The sequence below is a fragment of the Tauraco erythrolophus genome, chromosome 9 (genome assembly GCF_009769465.1).
Source record: "Tauraco erythrolophus isolate bTauEry1 chromosome 9, bTauEry1.pri, whole genome shotgun sequence".
NCBI classification, from domain to species: Eukaryota; Metazoa; Chordata; class Aves; order Musophagiformes; family Musophagidae; genus Tauraco; species Tauraco erythrolophus.
The window spans coordinates 24,943,002-24,968,150 of record NC_141473.1 but is presented as its reverse complement, the minus strand read 5'-3'; the positions used below and the strand labels follow the sequence as shown (position 1 = coordinate 24,968,150).

At 37.1% G+C, this 25,149-nt stretch overlaps 1 protein-coding gene across 5 annotated transcripts in view; it reads right to left on the bottom strand.

The window, feature by feature from the left end:
* The window catches only part of KAT6B (lysine acetyltransferase 6B), a 117,308-nt gene that overhangs the window by 24,093 nt on the left and 68,066 nt on the right, over nucleotides 1–25,149 (bottom strand). For 3 of the 5 annotated variants that reach the window (XM_086617049.1, XM_086617051.1, XM_086617050.1), the window contains exons 6-12: nucleotides 24,743–24,875; nucleotides 20,214–21,145; nucleotides 19,137–19,258; nucleotides 17,391–17,506; nucleotides 15,192–15,333; nucleotides 11,981–12,142; nucleotides 9,611–9,704 (exon numbers count right to left, since the gene is read on the bottom strand). In XM_086617049.1, the coding sequence (XP_086473175.1) occupies nucleotides 9,611–9,704; nucleotides 11,981–12,142; nucleotides 15,192–15,333; nucleotides 17,391–17,506; nucleotides 19,137–19,258; nucleotides 20,214–21,145; nucleotides 24,743–24,875 (1,701 nt within the window). The remainder of the gene's footprint in view (nucleotides 1–9,610; nucleotides 9,705–11,980; nucleotides 12,143–15,191; nucleotides 15,334–17,390; nucleotides 17,507–19,136; nucleotides 19,259–20,213; nucleotides 21,146–24,742; nucleotides 24,876–25,149) is intronic. The other 2 variants (XM_086617052.1, XM_086617053.1) reach the window with 2 other exon arrangements.

The following is a 25,149-nucleotide window of genomic DNA, read 5'->3' as shown; positions in this document are numbered from 1 at the left end:
AAGTGAAATGGGGAGTCAGTACTGAGAAGTCAAAAGGCACATCTAGGAAATCACTGCAAATACTGTATTTTCTCAGGTAAGGGGTCCCAACACACATACTCCGTAAGACACAACAGAAGATGCAAACTCATGTTTGTCTTACATAAGCAGCAAAACATCACTGCTGTGCATTTGCTTTACACTAAAGCATGCTCTGGAACAAGGAATTAACCAAGTAACATTTAGAAGAAAGAACCAACAGATGAAGGAGGTTATTAGGGGATCTCATGGCGATACCTGGTTAGCCAGCAGAACAGAAACTCCGTGATAAAAAAACCCACACGTTCCAAACACAAAAATCCATTACAGCACACTTCAAAAGCTAAGACCAAGACATGGCAATATGCTAAATACCTACTGTTACTCAAAAACGCAGAAAACAAACAAAAATCTCTATTTTTCAAAAAGGTAGAACTGCACAATAAAAGCGACGGCACTGGAAAAGACAGACATTAAGAAAACCACAAGATTATCTCATTGAGGTGTGATGTCTCACTGTCTCAACAACAGGGTGAGAGGCTACAAAATACCCACTTTGTTCACTGACTTGTTGGAAGAGAACTACACTCAGCAGTCAAAAGTAGAAATTCCTGATCATTAAAGATGCACTACTTAATTAAAATCTGTTTTCAGCCACCAGCATTGGCAGATGGCTTATCCTGTTCGCTAATGTCCTGTAAAGATAGCTTTGTCCAACAAACATTTGTTTTCATTGTTACCACGTTTGGCCTTGCCTTTTAGCTGTTTTCAATGCTATCTGAAATAAAGATGCTCTTCAGTTAAAACAGTCTTAGCTTCTGCATCTGAAGTGACATGCCTGATTTCTTTTGCAGCTCTGATAAATGCACAGTGTCTTGAAGCTATATAAAAGCAATGCCAAGAAATCCCAAGAGGCTGATTTTCTTGGAATAATCTTAAGTCAACAAAGCTTGATTCAAAATCCATCTTTATTCTCCTCTCATCTAAATCTCAGCTTGACAGAATGTTCCTTATTAGTTATTTAGGAGAGGCCAAACTCATGCCTTCAGGTCAGCAACATAATCAATCATTAAGAAAAGAACATAAAATAAGCAGCAGCATTCAGGCTCCCTCACAAATTCACAGCTCCCACAGACAGACACTTTCAAATCCCTCTTAAAGAAAAAAAAAAAGAAAAAAGAAAGAAGAAAAAAGGCAGGTAATTCAAACTTTCATTTGGACAAAATACACTGTAAACACATCAACAGAAATGACCAGAAGATTGACAGAGTGTTCTGTACTGGGGTACACAAGTCAGTCAGTCGTTAAAAAACAAAACAAAACAAACACAACAAACCCGGAATGATACAATATGGGCCACCGCAGATAATAAACAACACAGGCCTGTTTTATACCTGTCCTTAAATTTGTGTTGACTTCATTAAGTGCAGTTTGAGAATACGTTTTTCCAATAAACCCTATTAAAAAAATCCTGTTCCTCTCCACCCTCAGCCTCTCATTCTCACCATCCATTGTTTAACACGCCCTTAGCAGTAACAAAACCGTTCTTTCAGGATTGTAATGTGAAAAAGGAAATGCTGAAATGCTCTTTAAGATAAAAGAAATTTTATCTTAAAAAAAATATACATAGAATTGAGATGGGGATGAAGCAGCTCTGTTTCCAAAGCATAGCAAAGTATAACTGTAAATAACTTTTTTTTGAAAGTGAATTTATTCCTCAACTATATTTCTGCTATATTTCAGTATTGTTACAGCAAACTGTAAAACATCCTACACCAGACTTTGGAAAAGAACTTGTAAGGGGTGTTTACAGACAGAGTTCATCATTCCATAGACACTCTCATTTTTCAAATGTTATTTCTACTTTATATCCATATTTGATTAAAGTACTTACACATCGAAAAAAATTCCTTCTGATTTTCTTAAAGTAGTTTTTCCAAAATATTCCTTTATGGCCAATGCATTATTTCCCATGACTAGATTAAGGGACTTAGACTATCGATTCTCTATAAACACATACCAAAGAAGTAGATCCAACCACCTGCAGCCCACTGCAGCTTGGGCCTAGCTCTAAATAGCAGGCAGGTATCAGAAGAGGTTCCCCGCACATCCATAAGCATATCAGAATTTACAAGCCATACATGTGAACACACTTTGATCTCTCTTAATAGATTTGCTCCATTATAGCATCCACCTTTACCTCCCCCCCCCCCCCCCCCCCCCAGTATTAGTAAAGAACACAAGTTTTCTCAGTCCAAGGTCTGTGTCTTGTTTCCAGCTGACTAGAGTTTACATCAGTTACACCACCCCTCACCCCCAACTACTACAAGGCAAGTCTACAGAGCTACTTAACACAAGTGAAGGCTACACAGCAAAGAAATTGTGTGAATTCATCATAATGAAAAAGAAAACTACATGTCTTTTCATTACTTTTGCCATCTTTTGCCCTTTTAGTGCTTCTGTTAACAGTCTCTCACTGTTTCTGTGTTCAAATATCCTTAAAAGAAGAGACACCACCATTTCCTTTCCATAATGTAATGGTTTTGTTCATTTGCCTCATTCCAGCTTCCTACCAGAAAATTAAAGCCCTTTGGTAAAGAAAATTTCTCACATTTCCAAGCTTTCCTTTACTGATATAATACTTTGTCAGAGCCACTGTAAAAACCTCAGGCAGCATTTTACTCTATTCCACCACTTAATTCCAACACATTTATTGCATTTAAAAAAAAGTTACTCATCTTCAAAACAGGGATGACATTTTCTCAAATGCTATCATCTAACAGCCATATGTTGCCCTAAATGACAGGCCACATCATGTTAGTCCATTACTAGTTTCAAGTTTTGTTCAACTTAATTTTTTTTGATGATTGCACAAACATGGTGCTTCACAAAAAGTCATTGCTTTTCAGGTTTCCACAGAGGAGTAACCTAATCTGCTCTTAAAGCAGAAAGCCTAGAAACACTATAGCAGGAACCAGAAATAAGAGTGACAAAATCAATTTTTTGGCACAGCAACATTTTCGAACTTTCTTAACGTAACAAAGCACCACAAAGCCAGTGCAGAAGATGGAACTAGAAAGAAGAATTCACTGTCCAAATTGCAACTGGCCATGGAAAGCTCAACCCTGACTCCTGAAGGCACTGCAAAAACCCCAAACATAGCAATGAACATAAATGACAAAACTAGGCCTAGAATGGTCTAAAAGAAATTCTTATTTTCAATCAAAAATAACCTTTCATCTGTATCAGAAATCAGAGCTTTTAAAGTACCAGAGCCATGATGAAGTTTGAAATAACTAGTTGAACCTGGAAGAGAAAATGTTCTTTGAATTGGGCATATTCAGAAATAAGCAGTTTTATATTTCAATGATATTCATGTTGTTCTTCAAGCTTAACAGAAACCAAGCGTCTTCCCTTTCACAGAAAAACTGATTTTACAGGCTAGACCAGCTCCTTACCAAACCTGCAGGGAGAACAAAACTGCACTAAATACCAGAAGAAAAATGTCATACTCTCAGTCGTCTTAAACCATGCCTGAAGACTATCGCAGGTTTAATGCAATGCAGTTTTTACAGCTTGTTTCAAAACTGTCTCAAAACTGCTGACAATAAGAAATAAACCCACTGTTTCCATTCTCATCAATACAGGTTTGTTACCCGTTGAGCTTGTGGGACAACTTTGGTGCCTAAAGTAATTTTGTCAACACAATCCACCACTTTTGCATGACTGAGCCCTAAGCAATGAAGATCTTCCGCATTTCCGAAGAGAGATGCAGATCTTCTGAAACAAGTGCAAACTGGAAAGAATTCAAGAATGCACTTTACAAAGGTATCCATCCTTTTTGTGCCTATTCAGTGCCCATCACCATCTCTTTACTACTCATTGAAAGTGCATACAGGATAATTATGTGATCTGGGTTTAACAAACACCTTGGAGGACATCTGGTCTTACTCACCATCCACTTTTAGCCCAGACTATTTCATTGATTCAGCTTTTGTACACAAAAGCCCTTAAACAGTGGCATGTGGACATACGATTACAGGAATTCGCAGTGGAGAAAGACTAGAACCGAGATCAATGAAACAGACTATAGTTCCAGATCTTCAGTCAAGTTTTTCAATCTGTAAGTGTCAAATAAACATTCCACCCCACCAAATCTTCTTCACAGGCCTTGGTGAGCCCTTTCCTATTGAGAAGCAATGTAGCGTAATGAATGTTGCCACTAACCTAACTGACTTTGAGCAAAACATGGATCTCTCTCTCAGTTACCAATTTATAAGTATTGGTAATGGTACTGACCTCTGTTATCAATTATTCTGACGCTTACTCATGAAAAGCATTTAGGAGGAAAGACAGAGTTAACGGTTTCTTTTCCCTTTACATGTAGAGCCAATTTTTTTGTTCCCCTCATCCCTTGGAAACCTGATGTTATACATTAGCTGTTGCACAAGTCCTGCTACTGCTGGTACTCTGCTGCTTCTGCAAATCAGGACTTGACGAATTACCATAAGAAAAAAACACTGATCAAGAAACAGACACCAGATTTGGGGAAATGAGCAAATAAGGACATTTAACAAAGCCACTTTTCCTACAACAGAATAAAACTCCTCAAGTAATATAAATTTTGTTTGTTTCTTGCACTGCCAGACTTGCATTGTCTTTCCCTATCACCGTCTCTTCATAAAAAAACCCTGAGCTACACATCCCAGAAGGGAATCAGAGGTTAGTTCCAGCTAATAGAAAAAAAGCCATTACAAGTTGCACGCTTTAAATGATAAAAAAGGTCAAAAAGTCAGCACCAGCTTTCCCCAAACATACAGACACGTGAAACAAAAAACCCTCACAAATCCAAAACAAAACAAAACATATGTAGCCCAAATAGAATCCCAGCATCGTTAAAAGAGGCTTCCTCTCTCAGAGCAAGAATAATCATTTCACAGCTAACAGATAAGCCAAATGAAAAGAAGGAATTCTGAAGGGGAAGAAGAAACTGCTGCAATCAATTGGACCAGAAACAACCTCAAGGTAAGTAACAGAAGGCTATCAAGGACCTTGCTCCTCAGCATTGAACCCAGTTGTTACGATGATGCAAATGAACCACCACCATTATTAGCCAGCACAGTCGGAAAGGTTTATCCTAATATTGTCACAAGTATTTTTTTCCTTCAACTGCTGCTAGGCCTCCAGCATGGAATTTGCAATGCAGTAAGCAGAAATACGGGTCTGATGTGATGAGGTTTGTGAGGAAGTGCAAATCAAAAGATTGCTTTAAACTTACAGAAAACAAAGATGAAATACTGCAGTATTCCATTTTAATAATATTGAAATCTGTGTTAGATGTGACATATAAAGAAATACTAGTATTTTTGGGCACTGCAGCCTAATGAATAGAAACAGAAAGCGTATGAAGATTCTAGGCTTTAAGAGCTCTAATTAAGAAAGTAAAGAAAAACTTCTTTATAGAGAAGCTGCTCAAGTTTATAAAAGAAATGGGACTGCACAAGAGAGGAGCAGCTACAACATCGTAGCTTCAGTGCTTGCACTGTCAAAACCACACCAGCCAAGCAGGCTGAATGGACACAGGACATATAAAGACTTGTCCAACCAGAAGCATACATAATCCCTGTGACAGGAATAATAGCTGTGTATCACTGCAAATGGACTCATACATGGACATGAAGTGAAACAAACCCAGAAAGCGATCCTATACAAGCTGCTCTACGGTCTGTTTCTGGATCAACTGAAGCTGAGTCTGCTTGCTCAAAATTTCATTGACATCAAATACCAAAGATTCATGCAGAAGTCAGTTTTCTCCCTCTGGTACGACCCGCAATTGCAATCCAGTAAACCTTACAGAACACAAGAACAAGGAAATGAAAACAAAACAAAAAGCCCAAACCTAACAAGTTTGGCACAAAGTTTGTCCTTTAAAAGGCAGGGAGGTATAAACATAACAAGCCAACTAAGACCCTTCCTTATTCATTTGCAGGAACTGCTTTGTACATTTAGATATACTCAAGTAAAAATTAGGTTCCCTATACAAAAAAAAAAAAAAAAAAAATCAACGGACTATTATAAAATAATGTTTACTAAAGCATATTCAGTGTAAACAAAATGAAGACTTCATGTAAACCATTTTGCCTTCAGTATGACATGCTTCTAGAAAATATAACAGGTTAAACTGATTTTATCTTACAGTAAAGTGAATTAAGGAAAATAAAGCAGTATCAAGTCTTCAATTTTACACATCAACAGTTTCACCATTTGATAAATATTTAGAATTAACTTTTTCCTATTGCTAACAGCCCAACAAGTTTTGTAACAGTTAAACCCCTTAACTTCCCTACAAAAAAAAAAAAAAAAATCTCCAGGCTTTAAAAGACAGAACAGACACAGACACACATAGACGGTGTTTTTAAAAACAACATTTCTATTTAAATTACCAATGACATACAGAAAACTACACATGAAATTTTTGCTGAAGATGTTCAGGCTAGGGAACTCAAGGCATTTTACAGTATGCCTTCTTCTCACAAAAGTTAAAGTACTCTTCCTAAAAATCTTTTTCCACAAGTGAAAGTATAGATTCCTGAAGAGAGATACAGATATGTCTTACACAAGCTTTATGTTGGTGTCTACAGAGTAAGAAATAACGGTATTATCAGTTTCTATTTGAAATATAGATAAGTTTAAATGTACTTAGCAAAAAGTTAAGTTGAAAAAAAGATGAAAATCAATGATCGGAAAACAATACCTATTTTTCTTTTAGCAAAACAAAGAATTTATGTTCCCTTGCAAGTTACAGGATGACCACATAGACTCATCTGTAAAGATTAAATTAGTTCAAGACAAAAGAATGCATCACAATCTGAACAACAAAGGCATTTAACTCACTGAAAAGGAAGCAAATTCTGTACCACAAACTACATTTTCACCAGACTGCTGACAATGCAGAGTTGTGTAGTGGCTTAAGGCTGCGTTCTTTCCAGCCTTTCTAACTATCAAGTGTCCTAGATATATATAAAGTAATGTGAGCAGTCAGCTGCTTGCACACAGTTCTTGAGACCTTCCCTTTTGTGGTTTGTAACTGTAATTTTCTGAAAATTACTTGCTCAGTTACTTTTTTATTATTTTAGTCTAAAAAATGTTCTGGTTACTGTTATAAAAAAGACAAGTACCAGTGACTGCTTCACAAAATTCAAAATAGAGCAGTTTAGATGTGTTACTCGCATGACAAACAGAGACTTCACATTCACAGCATAAAACTCATCTTCCGATAACTTTACGAGAACATGACAATCTAGATAATGTTGCTGGCAAAAAAAAACCCCAACATTTTAAACTATGATAGATTTGCTCTGTTCAAGTTTAAAAGAGTATTGTTATGTTCCATCTCATCAGGCCGGTTAGAGCAATTTATTCTCAGGAGACAACAAGTGAACAGAAAGGATGAAGTACAAAGAAGACGGTAGTCAGTCAATCACAATATAGGATGTAGAAACACAAATAAAATTCCAAGGAAAAAAGTAAATAATTGATTTTGAAGTTTTTTTATGCAAACACAGATTTCGGACTCACCAGTCCAGATGAGGCTATGGCTGCCCCATTCTAATGGCATGTCAGTCCTCCATCCTGCAAAAGGATATTAGCACAACCAAGGAAAATAAGCCCTGAAGTTTAACCTTCCTTTCTACACCTAGAGAAAAACAGTCACAAGCCGTTTTCCTCATTACCTTTAATTTAGTTTCCACCTCGCTCTCATTATGGAGCCAGATTTTCTCAGTCACCTCTTGGTTCTTCATTCTGTGAGAAACTGAGGCAGTCTGATTCCCAGTTAGTTAAGGGAACCTCTGTCCAGAAAACAAAGGGAAAATACTGTGGAAACGTACTGAAGGACTGACTGCGTGCTCCCAAAGTGAGCAGTCTGTTGCTACAGCAGAAGCTAAAGCTAGTCTCTGGGCTATGCCCAGCATGTACACAGCTGCAGCCTCTACCTGTGGTATGAACACCTCTGCAAAGAGGAAGGCGTAAGAGTAACACCAGATAAGCTTCAAGCTAAGGATACCATTAGGTCATGTTGCAAGTTTTTCACAGAAATCCTAAAGATTCAAACAAGTCAATGTGCTTCCAGATTTTCCCAGAGGATACGAGGGACAAAACATCCTACTGATTTTTCCAGATGAAGTAACACATGGCACAGTAACAGACAGAGCACAGATCCAAAGAGACACAGCATACCCATATCCAGAACTTCTGTGGAATCCACAGGTTGTGCTTTCAGTTTTGTAGACATAGCTATTGCAATCTCAATCAGGAAAATGCCTGAAGAGTGCTTTTTTATTTTTTTTGAAAGACACAAGAGTGAAAACTGAGAAAAAGCCTAGAAGTACTTACCAGTTGTGCCCAGTAAGAGTTCCTCATTTCCTTTTGCAAGAAGAGATCCTAAGCCTAAAACAGGGTCAATTTCTACCTAAGTAACCTTAAACTTCACTCCACAGTTCCAAAAATATGCAGTACTTCTGACTGCCTTTCCTAATAGGTTGTAGAAGGCTCATAATGGAACAGCTGTTGCGTTTTGCTCCAGTGATGGCTACATTTCAACAGTGGACTAAGTAATCGAGAATCATCCTTACCTAACTGACAGAGGTATAGTGAAGACTGCTTATAAAGCCATACAGTGATGAGATGTACTTGGTATGTTTATGAACTCTTTGTCCTCCCATTACACTGCAATGTATTTTTATTTGCATTTTAATGTTCTTGCATTCACCTTCAGGGCAGGAATCCTATTATCTTAACTATCTCTACTGTCACGTAACTCTACAGTGCTTTAAAAAACTTAAGAGTGAAAACCAACCACATACAATACACACTAATTCCTTATCATGCTCCCTTTAAATTACAGTAGAAAGCTGGATTCAGTAGTACTGAGGACACTTAGATGAGAATTTTCTTCAGATGATTTTGTTTGGAGTTTTGTTGCAGCTTAAACACTTGGGAAATAATAAATTTATACTTAAACAAACATCTCTGAAGCTTCCTAACAGGTCAGACAACTCAGCAAAATAAAGCAGCAAATACGTATACAGCCATGAGCACCTATGCTTCTTTTTTGGTAACAATTTCCACTAAGAAAGTGATGAACTTCAAGACAAAAATCAAAATACGTTTCTTCTATGTTGCAATTCTTCGGCTAAAACAGTTCTTTAGCTAAAAGAAGATATGTTAGAAATATTAGAATGAAGAAAGTGCCTTGGACTAACACCTTCTTAGCTTTAATCACAAATAATTGCCTCTTCTCATACTAATGAGCAAGGCAAAATGGAAAGTAATTTAGACAATTCATTCAGGGTAATAGCTTTGTGAGCTAATATTACTGCTGAAAGATTCATTCTCAATTTCCTTGAGTACAATAACAGAGCAGCAATAAGTTTTTCACTTCAGGGAGCTTTTCTATCCTATGTAAATATAAACAGAAATCCTATTATCTATTGATAAAAACCACAAAGACAGTTAAATAAAGTTTCATATGTTACAATTTCTTGTAACAGCCATCAGCTCCCTGGATCACAAATGTAAATAAAACACTTACTGAAATCAATGAGAAACCTTCCAAATCCTTGCCTTTGGTATTGGGGCATGATCATTATGCAGGAGACATTGTACTTCTGCTGGCAAAGCTTTTCCTGTGGGAAGGAGAAACAGATCAAGTATGTCAAAGCACTGCTGAAGTGGGCAATTGCCTGCACCTGCCACTGTCCTTGTAAAATATCCCAGTAAGGTGAACAGATGCATGGGGTCAGTACCAAAGTCAAATAATTCCACATTAATATTTAAATATAAAAAGGAAGTATCAAACATATCCTTCAAAAGATATTTTTTTTTTTTAGTTAACTACTCAGCATCTTTAAATACGTTGTCTAAACAGCATAACGAAGTTTAAGTGCTGTAAAGGAGGAGGATGGGAGGAAGAGGGAAATATTTTTGTGCTTCACTGACCATTCTGTCAAGGATATAAAAGTGGAAAATAATATCCATACACATGACAAAGCTGTATTTTCTGTAATTGCTACACTAAACGTCTGTTGGTTTCTATCTTTATTTTGTGTTCTCTCTCTGAACAAATATGGGGTCAGTGGAGGGGAGGAACCCCATATCCACAGAACTAAGAAGTCTTACTTGAAGCATACTGACTTTTTCAAAGCTGAATGCTTTCACCTGAATCCAAATTAAGGCAGAATGCTCAGAAGCCAGAGCTCTTCCAAGAAGAATGAAGCGATATACAGGAAACGGAGGCAAATATTATACTGATTGTTTCAGATAATAGAAGGAAGAATCTAAACTAGGAAGCTGTCCTAAAACCTAAGGTTGTAGGTTCTCTCAGATCTATTGATAAAAAGGAAGAGCCTTGAAGCCTTGTTGCTTTTAAAAGATTACACATAAAAAAAAAAAATCCCAAAATCAGCACTAGCTAGTTTTGAGGGAGATCAAATCAATGAACCAAAACCAACATCCAGGTCAGCAAAACCGACAAGAAGTCATGGCAAACACTGTTTTTTCCAAACATTTCTTCAGCTGTAAGAGCAGATATCCATGCCATATTTTGCAAGGTTTCTTAGCGTCTACAGTATGATGAAATATTTTCCTTCTACAGGCTTCTTAAACTCTTAAGACTGCTGCTAGTACAAAGTTCACATCCTAGCAACGTATTTGTAATCAGGGAAGAAAAGTCAGAGCATTTCTGCCAGCAAGAGCACATATGCATGCTTTTTTTTTTTTTTAGAAAAAAAGCAGTGAGACAACACACATGCAATTCAGTAAATTATTTCAGTACTTCAGTAGAATCTGAGATAAAGTTTTCTTTCCCTAAGTTTTGGTAGTTTCGTGATCATCAGATGTGACAGACAGACTGGCCAAAAGCAACAGGGGTGAAACAGAGGAAGAAAATGCATCCTTGCTGAAAGGAGAAACAAACAAACAAAAAAATCAAGGGAAACTCATCTTAACACCTGCAGTACCTTAAATAAATCTACTAGAAAATACTTGCCTATGTCAGAGTTAACATGTTTGTATGCTGTAAGAACTTCTGACCGACATAGAGAGTGCAAATTGTGCCTACACATCTCACTGTTATTTTAATCCCATCAAGGTTCACGGCTCGGAAGGAATCAGCCAGATCCCCAAGAGATCGCTACATCATGCAGGTACTCTGACACAATTTTTTAAACTTTTTCAAAGTAATATCTTCATACAAATAACTTCTTAAATAAAGCCAAGTGTAAGAAGTACTCAATTTCTGAGTAATTATACCAATTTATTACTTTATATTTTATTTCTTATACACAAACTGACTAATGGAAGCTTCTCCTGTTGCAGACACATCTAATTATACTTCATTCTTTTGGTCGTGTTTGTCAAGATAGTCCACGTAAGTATTATTTTTGTCTCTGGCAGCCATATATTGCTTTAAAATTCAAAGCAAAACCACAACTAATAAAGACATCCACTCCAAACAAGGCATCCACCATAAAGTTAGGCACCACATTCTTACAGTCAGTGCAGTGAGTAACTGCATTAGATCAGACTATACACTAGAGAGGAATACAGATGGCCATTTATGTCTAAATAGCCAGCCTGAACTCCCAGCAGTAAAGCCATGAAAACACATCAACATTTCAAATACTTAGCACTTTAAGGAGTTAGACTTGGTATACTATGGCAAAAATGGTAGGGGGAGGAAAAAGATTTAATTTTCAACTGAAAGAACAACACATTCTGGAAAACAAAACAAAAAACCCCCACTATCAAACCAACAAAAAAAATCCCAATGCATGTGGCTGAATGCACATACAATTTCTCAATTTGCATCTGTCTTTGAGACACAAAAGTATGAGTGTATTTGAAACAATGCACATGGTATTTGAGATTTATAGAAAATAAAAACCAAAATTTTTTTTTTTACCTTAGAGAAATATCCAACTAAATGGCAGCCTTTCTCATCATTTTTTGTAAGGACATAGAAGAGGAAGGGTTCAACATCATAATATAAGGTTTTGTGGTCCAGAAAGAGCTTAGCTAACAAACAAAGATTCTGACAATATATTTTGCTCACATTTCCATCAACCTAGAAAGCAAGACAGATGCAGTTATTTCCAATGCCGTCAACATATTAGGACAAAGCAACTTCTTGAATCAATCATATCCTAGAAGGAAACATGAACGAGATGGTGTCACGGAAAAAACCCAACACGCAAATGTTCAGAAGAAATACTACCCAGCTTGTTGTTAAATGAGAATTCTCCAGTTAGTATTAACTACTTTGCATTTGTAAGTATCCTCCAAAGATCTGGATTTATTAAACAAAGTAACCTCACCTTTTAATTGTTCAAGTGAGACTTACCTCTTTTACTTCATTCCTGGAATGAAAATGAACAACTGGCAGATAACAAAAATGTTCTAGTTAAAACAACATTAAACTGTGGTTTGCTAGAAGCAGTGGTGTGTAACAACAAAAAGAAACAACCAAGAAAACAAAGAAGTGTATTATGTTGAATCCTTAAGTTGTAAGGCCAATGAATGAGTTGCTAATTACATACCAATCACAGCAATGTTTTAAATAAATTAGACAGGAAAAAATTTCTATGCTAGACTAAAACGCTATTGAGCAAGATAACTAAATTTTCAGGCTAAGTACTACAATTAGTCTAGGTATGTTACGAGTGTAAAGAGTCAAGCTGTGACTCAGACAGCTACAGAAAAGCCAGACACAGAGGCAGACTTCCTAGATCAATTAGTTACTCTCTCAAAGGGAAGGATCAGTCAAAGGCACGGCATTTTTGAAATAATCATCTTAATGGAAAGGTTTGCTTGTACTGTTCTTTGATAAGTCACTAGCTATATTTCATTCATAGAGACAGCCAAATAGTATGCACACTGTGCAGAAGAAGCAGCCATATTCTATACTAATTTGTTTTTATAAGAATCCTAGTTACAAATCCGAGTAAAACCCAACCTTTTGGATATATTTAAGTATTTCAAGGTGACTTCAGTAGTGTAGTTGTATTATCTGGATTAAAGAAAAAACATTCAATGGACAGCTACTGCTCCTAAAGGCATCAGAATAAACTTGCACACAGCACTCGAACCTTTCAAATATATTAAGCTCTCTCATACAACTCACTCCATTTGTCCAGATGCTTTTTATTCCTTTTCACACTTATTAGCAAGTGTGCAAATTAAACGCAAACATTAACCAAGTAGAAATTTTCACTGGGTAAGCCATAAGCCTTTTCAGTAAGAACATCTGTACAGAAATGTCAACCTAAATTCCAGGTAAACACAGCTTGTTCATCAGTTTTAAATGCAGGGGTAGGGTGTGAAACAACCGCAAAAAACCTGAGAGACTGCAACTTTAAAAGCAAGCATCTGTCAAAAGTTTCTTGTATATAGCATGGTAGTAACCTATGTCAAAGTCTTCTCTCAAATCTGTCAAAGTCATGCTCTGCGCAGTGGTATATAAATCTTAAAGGCCAAACTCATTTCTATTTCTCTCAAAACCAGAAAGCATAAGGGAAACCACAAACCCTTCATTCTGTCAACAGAAAATGGGTGCACAGAATTCCTGAAAGTATCTGTGAGGAAGGACATCAACTGATGAGTAAGTTTCTACAGTTACCAGAGTAACAACTGACATTTACTTCTGAATTGAAAAAATCCACTTTATTTCAGAAGTCTTAATATAGGTGCTTATTGTAGTGCCTAAAACACAGAAAGGGAATAAAGTAGTGGAGAAAGAGTCACGACATGGCTTTCACATGCATCCTATTTTCCATGTGGTTTTTGTGTTGATCCTCCATCTCTTTCTCAGAGCTGTATTTTACTTTTTTTTTTTTTTAAGAAGTTTTTATTCATGTGTTGGTAGCAGCTAATGAAAATAAACTGGAAAGCAGGATTTGCCCATTGTACGCTGCACAGCTCTTAACACCTGCTAATAGAGAATGTGTAAGTTATTTTGGGCTGACTAGGACAATTTCATTTCTTGACAGGAAAAGAGTTAAGTCTGTTTACAACTCAACTTTTCTGCTGGCAGATCTACCATCTCTATGAAAACTGCCCAAGTCAGGAAGGAAGCAATCTTGATGCAGATAGCTTTTTTTTTAATAGCATAAAAACAAACAAGAGAACTAAATATTAAGATCTTGTTCTAATTTAAGTAAGGACTTCAAGACTGCATCTACCATTGTTTAAACAGATAACAGCAACAACCAAGCACAACAGACATTTATACAATATGAAAACACAAGCTTCAAGTAGAATCTATGATATCTACAATTAAAAGAAGTTATCAATATACATACACGTAAATACTGCTGTTGATAAACAGTCTGAAAAGAAGACCTAGTAACCCTGGCAGTCTCTTCTGTTAATGCAATCAGTAACAACTCTTGAGATATACAAACGTGGAGGTTAAGGCACAGCTTTAGTAACTGCAGGCATGTTATTTGAAACACAGAATTCTACTGTCCAGGATATCCTTAAAATCCCAAACTTTAATAGAAGTCGTCTCCCAAGAGAATAACTTAGATTAGAAAAGAATACATATCCACAAGCTTAACGCTGGACTTTCTAAATTAAAGGCAGTGTGTTCTGGCCAAAGTTGGACTGAACCTCTGTCACCCAACCAGGATGTTTCAGGGCAAGTTTCTCAAACATACAAAAGGAAGGCAAAAGCACTTAACAGCTACATTTTTAGAACAATACACAAGAAACTGCTTTGCATGCTTTTATACATTGGAAGCATCTACATTATGATTAGAATCCTCCCTACACCCAAGATACTCAAATAGCCAGAAATGAATGGGTGCAAGAAGTACTTTTGCTGAGAAGGGAAAGGCAATTCAGTCAAAGAGCTTCCATTGCGGTCCCCATCCAAGACACATGCTATACAAACATCTTAAGAGGTGGGGTCATTCATGAAGTACAAGTAAAGAAAGTAAGAATTGTGACAGCACGGCAGGGTGGAAGAGGTCAGGGAAGATGGACTTGTTTTTGCAGCATAAGAAGAATCTCCAAGGAAGTATTTAAGTGTGTTCAAGTTTTTGCCAGTTCTACAACTGGTCTGTAATAGTCTACAAACCAGTTACTTTCCACAGTTTAGACTCTGACATACCTACCTCAAATACTGAAAGGTCATTTCTTCTGTAGATTTCATTGGCTGGAGGATGAAACCAGCCACATTTCTTTGAGTGCCTTAACAAAATGTTTTTACTTTTCATGTATTTGAGACAGAATTCACACAGGTAAAGCTTTGGTAATCTGTATGAAAATTAGAAAGATATTTTACACAAAAGATTTGTTTAATTCTGTAAACAAAAAGTTACCACAAAGTGAAAGGCCCTCCCCATTTAAATATAAGGCACCATGAGTAAATGCTACTTAAGTTTAAAATAAATAAAAAATGCATTCAAATGAATGATTAAACATACACACATCAGCCATTAGAAAGGGAAGAAAAGAAAAGTTTTTCAATCAATCACAATGAACCTAATTCAATAAAGTTGGACTACAGTCAGCTGTTTTGTGGTCCAGCCTCCGGCAGACCCCAGTTACTTCCTCCTTCCCACATTCCACCTAAAATTTCCTGCGGTCTCTATCAAAGCAGGCACACTGGATTCATACCTCAACTTTCACCCTCCTCCTTCCAGTAAGGACACAGGAGGCACACAGCAGAATACAGGAATCTCCTTCCCCTTATTTTGTACACAGGGAAGGCTAGGAAATAGTTTTTCTTTCCACTGCCTTTGAAACACTTGTGTGGGACAGCAAACTGTAGTAGGACTGTACCCCCTCACCTGCACCTAAACTATCACTTTAATCGAACACAGAAGCCCATTCAAACGGTTTGCATATAGGCAAAGAATCTCCCACTGACCTCCATGACACAGGCAACAGATGACTGTACTCCTCCAGGAAGGATTCAGTTCAGACTACATACAAGTAACCCACATGCTCCATATACGATAATGCTGACAAGCGTTCTACATACCAGAAACTGCTCCTTTCAGTAAACTTTATGGCTATTTACCTTCATTTTTAAATTACTGAAGCAGTGGAAGACTGCTGCAGAAACTAATTAGTCTACAAAGTTTTAGAACAGAGGACAATCTTTATCTGCTCTGAAGCTACTGGCACATCCTGGGATCATGTTGGGATCATAGCCATAGTTCACACTATACCAGTATTCCAAGTAAATTTATTAACAACACAAAAAGTAGTTGGAACTGTTTGTGCCACAACATAATCCCTCAGAGCCAAGAACCACACTGCCTCCTACAGATGCTACTCCACTGTTGCCTCATACTAATAATTATTCATCATTATGCCTCTATCTAGGATTAATTTACTTGATGGAACAGGTAACTCTCTCTTTCTCAATATGATATAAATTGAGATAATATAAAAGTAACTGAAATAAAATATTAACACTATAAAAGCAGTGGTAATAGATGAAATCAAGATGCTCTCAACGCTTTTTTTAGCCCTCGATTTTCATATTACCCATTCATGATATATCCCTCATTCCCACCACACAAAGACAATATCTAGGAATAAGAGGGATGGAGAGATAAGGCAGTTTACAAAAACACTATGCAGAAGAGTTTTGGAACAGATCACACAACTTGGCTGCTTCCTATAGTAGTAGAGCTTGATAAACATACAGTTCCATGTGTGCCACAGATCCAACGGATTCATGAAACACTTATTTTCAGTACATGCAAAAATCAGCAGAGACCTGCTGAGCACACACATTAGCTCATGCTCTCTGCCTGACTCTGAGGTGTGCCCTGGCAAAGAAGACCAGAAATGATAAACTGTTGCCACAACTTGCTCACTTGGACTTTATTTTATCTAGTATGCTCAGACTTCTCTCTGGTCCCTAGAAAAAGTAGGTTAATAAATTCTGGATGTCAAACAAGATTAATTGCTATAAATAGCCAGAAGTTGGACATATCTGGTTGCAACGATTTAAAAAGAAAAAACAAAACACAAAACAAACCCCAAAACCCACAAACTCAAACTCAACAAACAAACAAATCCAAACAAAAACCCACAAAAAGACCCCTCGAACAAAAACATACCAATACACACTGCAAGATTATGTTATGCAAGACTAGGAAAATCAGTATTTTTAATGCATTTTTGATTAGAACAAAAAACAAAACAAAAAACCCAGACAAATCCTTGTTCTCACAATTACAAAAGCATATTTACTTTTAAAAGATGTAAATTGTAAACAATTACAAAAAAAGTAAGAAAATAAATTACAACTATCACGTTAGTAAACAACGTATGATAATCTTGACAACTTCTACCTTGCATATTCCTGTGGATAAGGTGAGGAGTACCAGGTCTGAATCTCGTATTTTCCAAACTCAATCACTGAAGGGTATCGCCCACTTGTTTCACCAGTGTTTTTACACCCAATTTTCTGTCAGATACAATAAAAGCAAAATATTAGTTATAGAAAAAGTAACAGGAAAGTTAGCTTTACATCATCAATTTCACCCACTGAAGGTGTGAGAAACCTGAAGTATTCAAATCAGCTGCTTAAGTTCTTCCAACTTGGACAGACGGACGACAGGGTTTGCAAACAGTCAAATATGAACAGTGAAAATTCTTTTCAAGGTGCCAAACAACTAAACATGAACTTAACTGTGCAGTGTTTGCAAGTTAACTGCATAGAAATAGATGGTGCATGGCCAGCTAAATAAGAGGTATAACTGCCTTGGTTCTCTTCTTCCACAGCATCTACCACAAGGACTTCTCTACAGTTCTGGTTCAAACTCAAAGCTGTCCTTTTGTCAAAACGATAAGAGAGAAGGCATCTTCCAGTGAATTCCAGTCCTTTCAATTTACCTCATTAACAGTCAACAGTATACTAACACACACTAATCTTGGCTATCATACTGAAGTTGAGTTGATCAGAAAACAAGCGCTAGACTCTAAAGGGCTGGCAAAATACCAAAAAGGAAGAAATGGGGGAAGGTAGTTATTTCCAAGGCATGAATTTTAGAAATCTCACCACCTAACATTTTTGGACTGCATATGAAAGACAAAGAAAGGAAGAGGTGGGAACCACTTCCACGAGGAAACAGAAGTACAAACTAATAACAAACTTGAATCTTTAAACTGGGTTTGTTGGTTAACACACTCTAAAAAGACTGTAAATAGGTCACGCAGCAAGTAATGTTAGTTCTTGTACATTAAACCTGAAACAAAATCAAGTGACTTCCATTACTGAAAAAAGTACAACACATATTTATGATGCAATTTCATAAAAAGCAGCAGTTGAAACATTGCATGCACCTCCCTCTGACCCAGGTTCTCAACGACACTGGTTGCTCATTTCATAGATACAGAAAATTAAGAGTCTGTTTTGCTATAGGAAGATTCAGCTGCCATGTCCAGCTTCCTTAGGAAAACCAAATATAAACCCCAAAAACCCAAACCTGCTCAGTCACCAGAAGCTCTAGATTGTCACTACATACCTTAAAGAAAAGCATTAACACCAGCTAGTATAAACAGTTTTAGTCAGATTAACCTCAAATATTTTCACTGCTAGAAAAAGTTTATAGTATTTAAACTCGAAGTGTGTTAAATCACAGGGTAAAATGAAGTTATGGACTCGCTAAGCTCAGTTTCCTACCAAACAGTATTTGCCAGGACAGACTTAACTTTTCACAGTGGCTGCTTAATCTGCAGAGGAAAATCATCAGACACATTCTTACTGTCCAACATTCTCTCAGTCCTGACCAGGATGTCAGCTACACTTAATCGCTATGCTTAATCAGTAGTAGTCCTGTGTCCAAAATGCTCAAGTATATCTTTCAAAATCTATCCCAAGTGTCACTTATCATCTGACCCATTCCAGTGTGATGCCTTGTCTCCTATCTAGGAGAAAGCAACTGTATATACAGTGTCTCCAAAATTAAATTCACAGCAAGCATGACACATTAGATTAAAAGGAATGTATTAAAAATGAAGATGAATAGACCTATGAAAATTAACTGATATTTTATTTACAGAAATAACTACATTTTATGCAACATGATTCCTACCTCCAGGGAAAGCTCTCGAGCCTGCTTAAATACTTCCAAATCCTCCTGTGTGACAGTGTCCTTGCTTCCCACCAGAAATACATCCATATTTTCTTGTTTGATGCTTAGTTTGATTTCAGTATCTGTTATTTAAAACCAGCAAAAAGTTCATTAACAGACATGGAGGTTACACGTGCCTTTACAAAGTAATACTCCTAAATAGGATTGTAACAACTATGGCTGTTGTGACTCCCCATTTGACTAAATTTGGGATTACTAAGTAACAGAAATGAAACCTTCCCCCCTTCTTCTTTTGTAGTTTGCTGTTGCATGAGCTATTTTGGTACTTGCTTGTTTGTCTGTCTAAGCCTTTACAGTCCAGTTCTATTAAATTAGTTTTGAACTTCGTGAAATGGAATATATTCTATTACTAGAACTATGCCACTTGATAAATTCCAGTATACTCTACAAGGTAAAAATAAAAATAAGAAAAGAAATCGCTCTTAGAAGTTGGAGACCAATGCTAAGCTACGTCTACATTCAACCATTATATTTTTGTCTTAAATAAAAGTAATTATAAAAGAAGGCAGTTCACAGCAGTACAGACCAAGTGTTGTGGAGACTGTGGCAGGATGGAATTGTTCATGAAAAAGCAATGGAGCAGAGAAAAATGAACTGAAACGTCCACCATTATAAGCACTGACAGCACACAATCATGATGACAGCACTACTGTCAAAGAAAGGGCAGTGGAAGAACAAGGAAGGAGCGTGAAAAGTGGCTACTCATGCGGTACTACACAGCCATAAGCAACATTATGAAGGCATTTGGGGCTCCTGGTGTCACTACAGATGCAAAAAATAATAAAAAGGTGGTTTGGTATTAGTCAGGAGAAAAAAAAAAAAAAAACCAAACAAAAACGACAACAAACCCAAAACGTTTTGGAGATTTAGTCAGCATTAGATAAAAGGTCAAAGTTTCATTGCTTTTGTATGAAAGTGAAGTAAGAACAAGAGAAATAGCTAAGACCTATGTGACAATATAAGAATTCTGGTTTTGGACGGGACGCAGGTTTGGTTGGCGCTTTGACCTTTGCTTACCATCATCCTGATCAGGTTTAATCCTTCCGTCTGCCAAGCTCCCCTTCCCTGGTGAGGGGGTCCCCATCTGAGGGGTCACTTTATACTTTAATCTGCCTAGAATTCTGTGCTTTTTAAGAAAAGTTGTTCTCTTGAGGTGAGCAATTGCCTTAAAAGCATGTCCTCTAGACACACCCCATACTGAGGTACAGGCATGAGAAATACACCTACTCCTAACCTCTTTCTTTCCATAGAAACGGTTATCAGATTTTGATGCGGAAGATAATTCTGCTTTACGATGCAAACGCTTGGGTGGTGCATAGCTTGGGTGTCTCTTTTTTCGAGACTGTCCCTGAGTAGTATAGATATGAGAGAGTCCATCAAAGAGTCCCTTTAGCTGACTGTTATTAGGAAGGCTACTAAAGGAGGGTATGCTTGACTGACTGGAAGAACTTTGGGGAGAGTTAGAAGAAGTGGAAGTGCTGGATTTTTGCAAACTGGGGCTCTGACTAGAGATGGGGTTTGGGGGTAGAAGTGAAGAAGGTGGAGGTTTTAGCTTTTGTGTGGTACCTGTAGCCAACACAAGAGAAGTGCATGACTGTTTCTGAGAGACCTTTTTCCTTGGACGATAGTGCTTTGAAAAGTCTATTATTTCACCTCGTGATCTGCGACCATCAGGTGATGGTGTAAAGAACTTAGTAAGGCCATCAATGAGCCCTTTGGTTTTCTTGTTAACTTTAAGTGTAGAGGCAGATATGTAGGTGGAGGTGGTGGTGATTTTGGTGGTGGCACCAGGCCGAGTGGGGTCTGTAACAGGCAATCTGCTGCTTGAATCCTTCACAGATGCAGCATGACCAGATGAAGGTGTGGTACAGACTTTAGTCTTTTGACCCCTACCAGGTGACCCCCTTCCTGTGAATGCATTCACGGATCCTTCATCACTGGTTACAGACCTATGAAAAATTTGGAAAATAGAAGTCAGTATTAAAAATCTATAACTACTGCCAAACAGTACTACAGTTTATACAAGTTACTTATGTCACTGTACTTAAAAATCTATAAAGAAATTTGGAGACATATACACTTTGAAAATATACTTCACAAACATCCAATTTCTTCCCCTCCACCTTCTGATACTCTCCCCTCCTTTTCTTTAAAAGTATACGTAATAGTACATGTAAATTGAAGCAGCTGGGATAGTACAATTTCCCAAGTATACAGCCTCCCCATCTACTTCTAGGCATGGCAAAAGCGTGCTTCTTTGGACGAAAACATCAATGCACTGTGCCCAAGTACAATAACTGCTCCATCATCATAGAATTTATTGTATATACAAAGGAGATGCACATGTTCAGTGTTAATAAATTACTGCATATCAAAACACTTAACTTTAGACTACATTTGCTTAAACTATACAGAAAGTCTATTAGTACTTCAAAGCAATATAGTGAGTTTTCAAGAAACTGCTATTTTTTTCTACACTCTTGTTAGATTATGTACATCAACACTAGCGGTGAAAATTACAGCCAAAGATCTGAAAGCAAAATGAGGTAGTTTATGAAAGGCATTACAACAAAACCAAGGAAACAGACTGTTTTCTTTAGAAATTGTAACACTAGCAAAACACAAAAATACCAAAGGAAAGGAAAAAACCAAACTGTAAGACCAAGTGGTGTTTGTAGAAAAGCTGCAAACCAATCAGGCCTAGCATGGAGGACGTTAAAGAGGAAGAGTGGTGAATGTTATTTAAATGCTAGGAAGAAAAAGGCCATGCTGAAAGCCAAATTTGTGACAGACATAGTACAGGTTTAGCGGGTCGCCAATGACTGTGAAGAGAGAAACAACATTGAAGGATACACTGAAGATTAGTATATTTAAGAATATAGAAACAGAACATTTACAAATATTTGCAGTAAAAGGAATAGGTATCAGGAGGCATGATCAAATTGCAAATCCAAACAAAGCTATACAGTCGCATCAAATGCTTCCATTCTCTTTTCCATCTTACTCTTTGAAGTTAGCTTACTGCAGTGGAAAGTTTTCTTCCACAGATTTTGCCTTGTTAATTGAGATGCTGAAGTAATTAATTCAAACAGGTCACTTCTAATTAGAGACTGAACAGCCTGAGGCTACCATCTGGTTTACTGAACTCCAAGGGCCCACTAGTTTAATAACTAGCCCCCTTTCCACTCACACATCCTTAAATTTGGTTAGCTCCTAAGAGGCAACAAAACCAAAAACTTCTAAGTCTTTTGAATCCTTCAGTGCCACATAAGCTTATGTCCATCACAAAACTTATTCTCACTACCAGATGTAGTAATCTCCACCAGTGCCAGAGGCCAGCACACACCTGGTTTTAGTTAATCCCACACAGTAATTTGCCTATGAAGGGCTTCTTACAGATGGTCAACAGGCAAAAATTATTCCACTACTAATGGACAGATTTTCATTGTATTACACAAAAATAACTAAGTGGCACTAACAAACCTTCCTGTATTTCATATGACCATACACTTCATGTATGACACTGTTTTCTTCTCTACCCCACAATCACTTTTAAATAGGATTCCATAAGGAAGTCTCTTCTCTCATCCCATCTCCTAGCCACTATTTTTCCATAACAAGATTACTTTGGGGTGTGTGTATATATATATATATAAAAGACATTAAGCTAATATGAATGTGCCCACAGTATTGCAAATATTTATTATACAAAGAACTCTCCCTCAAGTACTACTCTAACATATCCATGTGGTTCACATGCTACAAAGAAAAGAAAATCTTTATCAAAATATTTATAATCATCATCCAATGCTAAAAGAACTTCTGCATCCTTCAGCATAATATTTATTTTAAAAGTTGTATCACGGAATCCCATTAGCAAAATGTAACAGTAAAACCCTCACAACCTTTCTAAACTTTCTTTTACAATGTATGAGAAAGGAAGTGAAGCAGAACTACTGTCAGAAACATTCCTGCTAAATCCAAATCAGGGACATGTTTTTAAAGAGGTAGAATGGCAGTACTGTATTAGAACTCCAGTTGAAGGCTTAGGAGTTTTCAAAGGGGTAAAACCAGAAGCGTAGCTAGAGATATAGGGAAATTTTTCATTATGCACACTCAATGATAAATAGAAATTTTAGTTAAAACACTGAAAGTTGTATGGCTATTTCAATGACCTTCAAATTCCTACGTTATTTAGTCAGGAAGAAAATGGAGAAGTCAAAGAATGTTTCATCCACTCTTCCTTTAACAGCATGCTCTCACGAGCCACTACAACTACATCTTTTACTTTCGCTTAGCACCACATTTCATCCTTGTCTTGTACTACTTTCCTAGAGCAACATACACTGAACTTTAGGAGAAGGACCAAAAAAGGCAAGGCAAGACAAGACATCCCAGCAGAGAGAGGGCAAAGAGAACACAGCAAGCTGCACAGCACCAAGTACATCAACTTGACTAGTGCGCTGTACTTTAGTACAGTGAGTATATATCTTCCTTCTATTTTTACACATTGGCTACGCTGGCTCCAGAAATATTTATTTTGCAAAATGCAAAGCTTTACAGCAGCTACTGTGCAACTCTGAAGAATATCAGGCAGGCGTTTAGACTATAGAGAAAAATGGTTGGGCAACAGCCACATGACAAAACAAGTAGTAAATAAAGCCAGAAAGCTTTTTGGCTGCTGAGCTGACATGGCCAAACAGACAATTAAATAGCAGGAAAAGAAACATGTATGTGGATACGAGCACGTGATGAAGGACAACATGCTACTGGAGTTAACACAGAATCTGTTCCTGTTTAACACTCACTGTAATGTCAACTCAGTGTTCAAACGCTACTTAAACAGTCCTCCAACTAAGCCTCAAGATGTCCAACTACAGTGTTCGCTGGAAAGATAAATGCCGAAAGAATTACAGTACTCTTGTCTTAAATAAACACATTCCTGAGAAGCAACAGGAATTGCAACCTCTTTCCCTAGTAACCAGTGGCAGCTTAACAGCAGAATTCAAGAAATATTTTTTCCAGAGTACCACTGAAACCAGAACTTCTGTAGTACTTGCATAGTTTGCTTTTTGGAATGGGTTTTGTGAGCTGATATTAACTAATAAAGTCTTTCTTATACAGCTTTTGAACAGGTCTTTGAGCAGAACAATCTCCTTAAGTTGGATTTAAGTAACTCACTATTGTCCACTTAGTATAGATTGTGAATGTACTTCAATTATTTGAAATTACACTTAGTAGATAGCTGTAGCATATGTTATCACAGAGGCTTTTTTATTTGCATCTGCTATAGGTACAAGTTTAAAAAATTATAGGATCTAGAAAGGTAAGTTACAGGACTTTTTTTCATGACCTTCTGATACGGCACAAAAAGTACCCACTATAATTAAGATGTTATTGGCCATTGGGCTGAAAGGCATATACTACAATATTCATTGGCTACTTTCCCCAATTTGAAATACAGTTAAAAATCGTAGCTGAACCTGCATCAACTCTTATGCAACTACCTTCTCAGAAACATTAAAAAAAAATAAAGAGAAACCTACAACATTCGTTGCTTTAGTTTATTTTTCGGTCGTCCAATAGGTTTTGCATATCGTCTCCTTATTTGGGCAGCTTTCTCATGAAGTAGCTTTCTCCCTTTCTTCTTTGGTCTACAGACCTGGCAAATCCACATCCCTACATAAAGGAAAAAAAAAAGTTTAATTGTACACAGCTTGCTTAATCTGTATTGCAGGTGTCTACCAACACACATGCAAAGTAAACAAGGTCAAAAAAACTTATGAACAGGACATAAGGAAGGGGAAGTGGACAGAGAAAAGTGATCCACTTCTATACACACTTCAAAATTTTTGAAAGCAAAGTGCTCATGAAAAAAGAGGCAACAAGGATCACAGAAAAGACTGTGAGCAAATGGGTTCTTAGAAGAATTTCTCTTCTCAGTTGTCTCTGC